This window comes from Thamnophis elegans, chromosome 17, assembly GCF_009769535.1.
Source record: "Thamnophis elegans isolate rThaEle1 chromosome 17, rThaEle1.pri, whole genome shotgun sequence".
In the NCBI taxonomy this organism is placed as follows: Eukaryota; Metazoa; Chordata; class Lepidosauria; order Squamata; family Colubridae; genus Thamnophis; species Thamnophis elegans.
The window spans coordinates 9330453-9341090 of record NC_045557.1 but is presented as its reverse complement, the minus strand read 5'-3'; the positions used below and the strand labels follow the sequence as shown (position 1 = coordinate 9341090).

General features: G+C 45.5%; 1 protein-coding gene across 2 annotated transcripts in view; it reads right to left on the bottom strand.

Moving 5' to 3' along the window:
- Positions 1-264: 264 nt before the first annotated feature.
- Positions 265-10638, bottom strand: part of EHBP1L1 (EH domain binding protein 1 like 1) — a 50323-nt gene continuing 39949 nt past the window's right edge. For both annotated transcript variants that reach the window (XM_032233975.1, XM_032233977.1), the window contains 4 exons: positions 8440-8539; positions 6212-6285; positions 3291-3405; positions 265-970 (listed from right to left, as the gene is read on the bottom strand). In XM_032233975.1, coding sequence (XP_032089866.1) covers positions 883-970; positions 3291-3405; positions 6212-6285; positions 8440-8539 — 377 coding nt within the window. In that variant the 3' untranslated portion in view covers positions 265-882. The remainder of the gene's footprint in view (positions 971-3290; positions 3406-6211; positions 6286-8439; positions 8540-10638) is intronic.

Here is a 10638-nt window from a genome sequence, read left to right as displayed (position 1 = left end):
GAGTGTTGTTAAGTGAGTTTCACCACATTTTACAAGTTGGCTATCCCCACCCAGACACATGACTGCCAAGCAACTCCCACTTGGTCACCTGGCTGGCAAGCCACTCCCACCCGGTCACATGGCCGACAAGCCACTCCCACCCAGTCACATGGCCAGCAAGCCACTCCCACAAAGCAGACCACACCTCTAGAAGAGGTTCTAAAAATTTTTGAAACCCACCACTGGAATGAACCCACCCCTCCCTCTCTCCATCATCGCCCGTCGTTCGTATTTTCAAAACATTTATTCTGCAGTCCAGTACAAATTTAGTGCAAATACTCAAGAGCCCAACTTTTAGGAAGAGGTGGGCATTAAGCTTTGCCCGTCACCCCGATTGGCACTAGGAGCATTCAAGGCACTCGGTGGCTTTGGTACCATCCAGCGTGGATCGTTTTGATTTAAAAAACAAAAAACAAGGAAACATTCCAAAAGTAAAATGCTGCTTCGGGCAAAAAGCTTGATCATCAAAACGGGAGGAAGGATCCGATTTCGAACTCAGAACCGCCTGGCATGCACGCAGGAGCTCACACACAACCCAATAAATAATTTCTAAATACAGATTGTTGCAAATCTTTTTCCCCCCAGACCGAGAGAAAAATCTCCTAGCGAAAGTTTGGGTCCCCCCCCCCCAGAATTGAGATTCCCACTTAAAATCTTAAGTGCATCTCAATTTATTCTCCTCCCCCCCCCCAAAAAAAAAGTGGGGGGAAATCCACGGAGCCTTTCTCTTGGGCACGAACAGAGAGCAGCAAGCCGGAGCAGTGTCGGAAGGCAGAAGATCATTGGCGGTCCAGGAAACTGTGGGGCTTTCCCCTCCCCACACTGCAGGGGTGTCGCGGGAGCTCAGCTGACGCGGCATTTTTCCCGCCGACTCATCTTGTCGCGCCTCTGCTTTAAGCCTCGCTCCAGTCGGGCGTCTTCTTCCAAAGCTCTGGATGATTTCAGGGTGCGACAGGAAGGGAGACAGGAGGGGAAAATTGAGAGAAAGCTTTGTTAGGTGTCCACCCTTCTTTTTATTTCGTCATTAGGTTTTTATTTTAATTTGTTTAGGCATTTATATCCCACCTGTGTTGCTTTTAGAAATAACCCAAGGAAGGGAACGTATCTAATATTCCTTTCTCCTGTTTTTCCCACAACAACCTTGTGAGGTGGGATGGACTGAGAGTGTCATTGGCCCAAAGTCACCAAGCATGCCAAAGACGGGACTAGAACTCCCAGTCTCCTGGTGATTGGCCCAAAGTCACCCAGCTGGTTTTCATGGCTAAGGTGGGACTAGAACTCCCAGTCTCCTGGTGATTGGCCCAAAGTCACCCAGCTACCTTTTAAGGCGGAACTAGAACTTACTGTCTCCTGGTGATTGACCCAGTCACCCAGCTGGCTTTCATGCCAAAGGCAGGACTAGAATTTCCAGCCTCCTAATGATTGGCCCAAAGACACCGAGCTACCTTTCATGCCTAAGGCGGGATTAGAACTCACTGTCTCCGGCTGATTGGCTCAAAGTCACGCAGTCAGCTTTCATGGCTAAGGCGGGACTAGAACTCACCGTCTCCTGTGATTGGCCCAAAGTCACCCAGGTACCTTTTAAGGCAGAACTAGAACTCACTGTCTCCTGGTGATTGATAGCTTGGAGGAAAGGAAGGAAGGAAGGATAGGAAGGGAGGGAGGGAGGGAGGGAGGAGAGATAGCTAGGAAGGAAGGAAGGAAGGAAGGAAGGAAGGAAGGAAGGAAGGAGAGATAGCTTGGAAAGAAGGGAGGGAGAGAGAAGAGATAGCTTGGAAGAAAGAAAGGAAGGACGGATAGTTAGGAAGGGAAGGAGGGAGGAGAGATAGCTAGGTAGAAAGGAAGAAAGGAAGGAGAGATAGCTAGGAAGGAAGGAAGGAAGGAAGGAAGGAAGGAAGGAAGGAGAGATAGCTTGGAAAGAAGGGGGGAGGGAGGAGAGATAGCTTGGAAGAAAGAAAGGAAGGAAGGATAGTTAGGAAGGGAAGGAGGGAGGAGAGATAACTAGGTAGGAAGGAAGAAAGGAAGGAGAGATAGCTTGGAAGGAAGGAAGGAAGGAAGGAAGGAAGGAAGGAAGGAAGGATATAATGAAAGTGAGGGAGGGTCAGAGGGAAGGCCCCTTGAGGTCAAACACAGCCTGGATGAGGCCTTCAATTAAATTTGAATTTGACACCCTTGTGCTACATGATAGGAATCTTAAACCATTTTTTAATCTTTCCTACATTGGGGGGAAAAGAATGAAAACTTTCCACAGGAAAAACAAAGGTTTCCACAGGAAAGAACTAACCTGATTTTATTAAACATCAAGGCTCTAGACCTCATTATTGAAAGACTTTCTCGACATATCTCTGATCTCTCCTTGACAACACCATTCCTACGGTTTTTGTGGGATGGGAGGCGTTTGGCAAAGATGGGTGAGTTGAGTTTGGCCCAAACTTGTATATCATTCTATTTTAATTTGAAGGAAAATTAGATTAAGTGCCAGTTCCTCAGGCCCTTCAAAATTCCTTGCTTTTAAAAAGCAACTACAAATTGGAAGAAGGCTTTTGGAAAGCCAATGACAGAACATTGAGAGGTTAACAAGGAATACCCCACACACATTAGTTGTATTTCTTGTGGCTAGAATATTTGGGCTGTGGAAAAGAAAAGAAAAAAGGAAAGGAAAAGGAAAAAGAAAAAAGAAAGAAAAAGAAAGAAAAGAAAAAAAAGAAAAGAAAAAAAGAAAAGGAAAAAGAAAAGGAAAAGTAAAGGTGACAGATTTATACGATCTGAAGAGAAACCAGAGTAAACTGGTTTCTCTTCAGATCGTATAAAGAAAAAAGAAAAGAAAAAAGAAAAATAAAGGAAGGAAAGAAGAAGAGAAAAAAAGAAAAGAAAGAAAGAGGGGAAAAAGGAACAAAGGAGGAAAAGAAAAGAAGGGAAGAGGGAGAGGAAAGAATAAGGAAGAGGAAGGAAAAGAGATAAGAAAAAAAGGAGGAAGGAAGGAAGGGGAAAGAAAGGAGAAATAAGGAAAGAAAGGAAAGCAAAGGAGAAGAAAAGAGAAAGGAGAGATAAGGAAAGAAAGGAGAGAAAGAAAGGATAAAAGAGAGAAAGAAAAAGAAAAGGAGAGAGGAAGGAAGGGTAGAGAAAGGCGAGAGAGAGAAAGAAGAAAATAAGGAAGAACGGACATACAGAAAGAAGGAAACAAGAGAAAGAAAGAAGGAAAGGAAGAGCGTAGGAAGGAAGACAAACGAAAAAGAATGACGCCAACTTACATACGCTCTTTGATATCCAGATCTCTGACTAATTCATCACGCTGATTCACCAGTGAGACCAGTTCTGCCAGGAGGAGTTTCTCCTGTTGCCGCTGGGCTTCTGTTTTGAGCGAGTCTGCGGAGCAGAAAAAAAAACAGGCTTTCCATCAAGTTGTTCTTTAAGTAGATTTCCTGGCTGCCTTTCCCAATTCATTCAGGAAGAATATATAAACAGCGGAGTAACTTATTTTTTTCAATTCAGAATAGAGCTGGAAGGGACCTCGGAGGTCTTCTAGTCCAGCCCCCTGCTCAGGCAGGAGACCCTATACCCTCTGAGACAAATGGTTGTCTAATCTCCACTTAAAAACCTCCAGTGATGGAGGCAAGTTGTTCCAGATATAATTTACTTTTTGGACTTCAAGAAGGCATTCGATAAAGTAGACCACGACCTTCAAGTTGATAAGATAGAAAAAGTTGAGTTAAACAGCGCCACCACCTGGTGGATTCTAGTCCAACCTCCTGCTCAAGCAGCACACCGTTCTCTCCTCTTCAGAATAATAGACTTGGAAGGGACCTTGGAGATCTTCTAGTCCAACCCCCTGCTCAAAGAGGAGACCTTGCTTTCCTTCTCCTTCTTCTCCTCAGAATAATACACTTGGAAGGGACTTTAGAGGTCTTCTAGTCCAACCCCCTGCTCAAGCAGGAGACCTTTCTCTCCTCCTCTGAATAATAGACTTGGAAGGGACCTTGGAGGTCTTCTAGTTCAACCCCCTGCTCAAGCAGGAGACCTTTCTCTCCTCCTCTGAATAATAGACTTGGAAGGGACCTTGGAGGTCTTCTAGTCCAACCCCCTGCTCAAAGAGGAGACCTTGCTTTCCTTCTCCTCCTCAGAATAATACACTTGGAAGGGACTTTAGAGGTCTTCTAGTCCAACCCCCTGCTCAAGCAGGAGACCCTATACCATCTTAGACAAATGGCTGTCCAATCTCTTTTTTAAAATCTCCAATGATGGAACACTTGCAACTTCTGGAGGCAAGTTGTTCCACTGATTAATTGTTCTCACTGTCAAAAAAATTCTCCTTAGTTGGATATCATTTACTTGGACTTCAGTAAGGCATTTGAAGGCATCTTTCCTTTTCCTCCTCCTCCTCCTCCTCCTCCTCCTCCTCCTCCTCCTCCTCCTCCTCCTCCAAATAACAGAGTTGGAGGGGACCTTAGAAGTCTTCTAGTCCAAGCCCCTGCTCAAACAGGAGACCCTTCTTTCCTTCTGCTCCTCCTCCTCCTTAGAATAATAGAGTTGGAGGGGACCTTAGGGGTCTTCTAGTCCAAGCCCCTGCTCAAACAGGAGACCCTTCCTTCCTCCTCCTCCTCCTCCTTAGAATAATAGAGTTGGAAGGGACTTCAGAGGTCTTCTAGTCCAACCCCCTGCTCAAGCAGAAGAGCTTTCTCTCCGTTTTCTTCTCTTCCTCCATTCTCCTCCTCCGAATAATAGAGTTGGGACCTTTGAGGTCTTCTAGTCCAACCCCCTGCTCAAGTAAGAGACCCTAGATTATTCCAACTCTTGAAACCACCCTCTGAAAGGCTGAAAAAAAAATAGCAGGGAAAGGGTTAACCTGGTTAAAAAGCAGCCTTACATCAAAAGTGAGGGATTTCAAACATAACAAAACAGGAATTGAGAAAAGAGAACCAAAACATGGACCCTCCCTGTTTAAGAAATGTCAAAAAGGCCCTGTGTCATAGATCACTATCTTCGGGAGCCAATAAACAGAGAGTAGGGTCAGCAGCTGGGAGGCGGACCTGTGTTTTATTCCCACCCTCCAACTTCTTGATCTGAATGACTACAACTTCCTTGTAAGGTAGGCCCTCTGGAGACACAAATTCCAATCTTGTGTTTTGTGTTCCAGGAAGCTACAATGAACCTTAGTGCCCAGTTGTTTTTCTTTCTTCTTTCTTTCTTTCTTTCTTTCTTTCTTTCTTTCTTTCTTTCTTTCTTTTTCTTTCCTTCCTTCCTTCTTTCTTTTTCTCTTTCTTTCTTCCTCTCTCTCTTCAAGTTTTAAAAAGTTATTAAATATAAAAAAATTCCATTTCAACATACAGTGTGTTGTCTGAGTCCAATTAATTTTGGGAAACAGTAATCATAATAACAATAACATTCATAACATTCATAACAACATAATAATAATATTTGCTTGCCCATTTTAATCATCCTTCCTTATGTAATTCATCATTCTCTTAGGCTTCCAAATTTCTAACTTCTCTTTCTGCTAGTTCGGTAAAGGTTCCCCTTGCACATCTGTGCTAGTCGTTCCCGACTCTAGGGGGCGGTGCTCATCTCCGTTTCAAAGCCCAAGACCCAGCGCTGTCCGAAGACGTCTCCATGGTCATGTGGCCGGCATGACTCAACGCCGAAGGCGCACGGAACGCTCTTCCCTTCCCACCAAAGGTGGTTCCTATTTTTCTACTTGCATTTTTGATGTGCTTTCGAACTGCTAGGTTGGCAGAAGCTGGGACAAGGAACGGGAGCTCACTCCGTTACGCGGCGCTAGGGATTTGAACCACCCAACTGCTGACCTTTCTGATCCAACAAGCTCAGCATTTTAGCCACTGAGCCACCGCATCCCCTTTCTGCTAGTTAGCCATTGATAAAATAAGTCCCATGTTAAAAGGGATTCCGTTTCTCTTTAATTTTAAGTGTTAATCCATCCATTAGTGCACATTCTAATATATATATTTTATTACATTTTCCTCTGTAGGGATCTCTTCACTTTCCCGGTGTTGTGCAAACACAATTCTAGCTGCTGTTAACACATGTAAAATTAAGTATGTATTCCCTTTATTGTATTTTTCCGGTAAAATGCCCAGCAAAAATGTTTCTGGTTTTAGATCTCGCGCCCATTTTTCACTCGAGGGGTGTGTATGTGCCCCCCGATTCCAGGCCTCACCTTCCATCGCCATTATGGTGCGAAGTTCACGGCTCAGGAGTTCAAACCTTCTTTCCAAGTCTTGCTCTTCAATCCTGAAAAAATACAAGCAGGCCTGTTTTGATCCAGGCTTCCTTAAAAAAAACATGAAGCAGAGTCTTGGTCCTGGCAAAACTCCTTTTATTTACACAACTGTGAATTCCTTTCATTCCCAGCTAGCAAGGCTTGGCAAACAGTCTTTCAAAGGAATGTTTATCCACACGAACCTTATCTCGCTTGGAGAACTGCCAGATAACTAAATTCCAAATGCAGGGCAAGGCAACCCTTGGCACAGTCTCTTATAGTCACAAATAGAACTTTCCACTCTTGAAACGACCGAAGGGGCGAATTGTTTCCTGCAAAAGCCCCCTCCCCATTTGCTCCTCTTTTGTCGTCTCTGGGAGGGGCCAATCACCTCCAAGGTGTGGCTTTATACTCCCAAGTTGACCCTGCTTTCTGAGCTGTTCTTGTCTTCTGGCTGCCCTGCGCATGCACACACTGGGAACAGGCTCCAGCTGCTCCTCTGCCTCGCTGCTGTCTAACACCCTCTCTGCCTCCGACGCAGAGCCCTCGAGTGAGCGTTCCCCAGCCCCCAGGACTGGCCCATGTTCCTCCCCAACCTCCTCACTGTCCGACTCTGCTGCCAATTTTGCTGGCTGCCGGCAGGTCACAACAAGGCTCAATTCCAGGAGGATCACACAAAATCGGGGTGCAATACATGTGGGGGAGGCTTCAAGGAATGGACAAAATGGGGGTGTCTCATTTAAAGATCCACCCCCCAAACCACGCAAAGGAAACTAAGATGCCATAATGTCTTGGGTTTTAATCTCAACAGCAAATAGATTTAGTTCCTTGGCTTACAGTCATTCCTTTGAATAACAGCTCAACATTTATTTCCAGTTATGGTGAGCCTTGGGAAAAGTGACTTGTAACTGGTCCTCGCACTAACGACCACTGCATCACCCCCGTGGTCCCTTGATTGCAATTCGGGTGCTTGGCCACTGACCGGCATTGATAACGAGTCTTGTAGCCAATCATGTAATTACGATTTGTAAAAGTTAACTGGGGGAATCTGGATTCACTCAGCAAACGCGGGGATTCGCTGAACGATTGTGTATTTCATTTAATGACGGCATGATTCACTTGGTGACCATAGTAAAAATGCTCGTAAATCAGATCCACTCGCGTGATGGCCATTTTGCGAATGCACTAAATAACGGCAGAAATTACCGCCCTGATTACGGTCGTATGCCGAGAACTGCAGGTCGTCCTTTGACTTATGATCACAATTGACCCCCCCGGATTTCTGTGGCTACGTGAAACGTTTGTTAAGTGGGTTTTGCCGCTGAATGCGTGTTACAAGTTTTCTTGCCACGGTTGTTAAGTGAATCACAACGTCATGCGGTTGTTAAGCAAATAGGGTTTCCTCGTTGATGCTGCTTGGGAGAAGCTCTCAGAAGGGGATTACGTGGTCCTGGGATGCTGCAGCCATCATAAATATGGGCCCATTGTCAAGCATTTGAATTTTCATCAAGTGACCATTGGGATGCCACAACGGCTGTTAAGTGTGAAAAATGGTCGTAAGTCACTTTTGCCAGGGCTGTTGTAACTATGAACAGTCACTAAATCAACTGTTGTAAGTCAAGCACTACCTGTATCGTCTTCTTTTAGCGACGTCATGTCCTGCGGGGTGGACTCTGGGCAACTGAATGGAGCTGAGCGTTTTACTGGCCAGATGCTCTCCCCGTTGCCAGTGCGGAGTTTTGTTCAGCAGATACATATCTCATTGTGCCCAGAGAGAGAAATATCTGCCTCTACCTTGGATCCAACTCACAGTTCCCTGATTGTGGGGCCCCATAATCCCTTGTGGGGTGGACTCTGGGCAACTGAATGGAGCTGAGCATTTTACTGGCCAGATGCCCTCCCCGTTGCCAGTGCGGAGTTTTATTCAGCAGATACATATCTCATTGTGCCCAGAGAGAGAAATATCTGCTTCTACCTTGGATCCAACTCACAGCTTCCTGATTGTGAGGCCCCATAATCCCTTGTGGGGTGGACTCTGGGCAACTGAATGGAGCTGAGCATTTTACTGGCCAGATTCCTCCCCGTTGCCAGTGCGGAGTTTTATTCAGCAGATACACCACACCACTCCAAGGACTACCTGTATATAGAATTGTAACTGAACGGTGCTTGTTCTTTCTCCTACTCACAACAGCTGTAGCTGGTCCTGTCGTCGGATCAGGGCGTTCTTCTTATTGACCAGGGTGAACCATTCCTGGATCAGTTCTTCCTCCTTCAATTTATCTGCACCTAATAGGGAAAACAAGGAGTGACTGAATGGGTGCCCGATGGCTTCTAGTGCCTGACCCCATCGGTCTGCCTGAACCTCTCGGCATCTAACTTCGACCCCTGCAGAGAAGATCACTTGAGTTACTCCTCCACTTATGACCACAATTGAGCCCAAAATATATGTTGCTAAGCGAGACAGCTGCTAACAGGAGTTTTGCCCCATTTTACGACTTTCCTTGCCACCGTTTTTAGGAGAATCACTGCAGATGTTTAAGTTGGTAACACAATTGTTAAGTGGAACTGGTTTCCCCGTCGGGACTTGGCTTGTCAGATGGACGCGAATGGGGATTATAGCAATAGCAGTTAGACTTATATACCGCTTCATAGGGCTTTCAGCCCTCTCTAAGCGGTTTACAGAGTTCAGCATATCGCCCCCACAGTCTGGGTCCTCATTTCACCCACCTTGGAAGGATGGAAGGCTGAGTCAACCTTGAGCCGGTGAGATTTGAACCGCCGAACTGCAGATAACAGTCAGCTGAAGTGGCCTGCAGTAATGCACCCTAACCACTGCGCCACCTCGGCTCAGTGTGATCCCGGGGATATGGCCACCGTCATAATCTTATTGCATTCTTTGACAAAGTGAGGAAAATTAGTGGACTGGAGGAATGCTGTGGATATAATTTACTTTTGGACTTCGGTAAGGCATTTGATAAAGTAAACTTGATAAGGCAGGAAAATGTGAGTTAGGCAGCATCGCCACCAGATGGATTCTAATTCAACCTCCGGCTCAAGCAGGAGAACCTTCTCTCTTTCTCCTTCGAATAATAGAGTTGGAAGGGACCTTGGAGGTCTTCTAGTCCAACCCTCTGCTCAGACAGGAGACCCTATACCATCTTAGACAAATGGCTGTCCAATCTCTTTCTAAAAATCTCCAGTGATGAACCATCCACAACTTCTGGGGGCAAGTTGTCCCACTGATTCATTGTTCTTATTGTCCCGGCAGGCCTGGGACTGTTGACCTCATTGTTGAGGTCCAGCCCCGAACTGAAATGAATGTATTTGTGTTGTTTTTAACTTGTCTTGTTTTATTTTTATTTTCTTTTATTTCCTTTCTTTCCCCTTCTGTAAGCCGCCCGGAGTCCTCCGGGATTGGGCGGCCTATAAATAAACTTAAACTTAAACTCCCCCTCTGGAAATCTCTCCTAAGTTCGGTATCATTTACTTGGACTTCAGTAAGGCATTTGATAAAAGTAGACCACAACCTTCAACTTGATAAGATAGGGGAAAAAAATGTGGGTTTAGACAGCATCACCCCCAGATAGGAGCCAGTTGCCAAGTGTCCAAATTGTGATCGGTCGTAAAGTGTGAAAAAGGATCACGAATGGCCGAAAGGCAAGGACTACCTGTATTCCTTTTTCACATGGATGACAAAAATTATCCCTTTTTTCATGTTGGTGGATGTATGCATGGAAGGTAGGGATATTCAGTATGGGAAGTGGGCAGAGGGGGCTTCCTGACCCAGAGCGGGCAATTAATTTTCACGAGAGGAACTGGAACAGTTCTGGATGGCCAAACCAATAGGAACATCTACAAATTCCTGCTTAGCTTTTTTCAAATCAGCTAAGGTGTGCTGGGGGATACTGCAAATTATCCTCTGTGATTATACTTTATAACTCCTTAAATTTAGGAATGATAAAGAAGCGACCATCCTGGGCTGCCTATCTGGGACCGTGGCACGACAAAACCGCGCTCGACTAAGCCGCGCCCGATTAAACCGCGTCGCTGACGTCATCAACAGGGCGACAACAGCGAGCGCGGAGAAAGAAGGGCGCTTTAAATAGCGCTTTGAAAGCAAGCCGATTCAACTTAAGGTAAGGGTTAGGTTTAGGGTTAGCTTTAGGTTTAGGTTAAGGATTAGGTTTAGGGTTAGGTTAAGGGTTAGGATTAGGTTTAGGGTTAGGTTAAGGGTTAGGTTTAGGGTTAGCTTTAGGGTTAGCTTTAGGTTTAGGTTAAGGGTTAGGGTTAGGTTTAGGGTTAGGTTAAGGGTTAGGTTTAGGGTTAGCTTTAGGGTTAGGTTTAGGTTTAGGTTAAGGGTTAGGGTTAGGTTTAGGGTTAGGTTA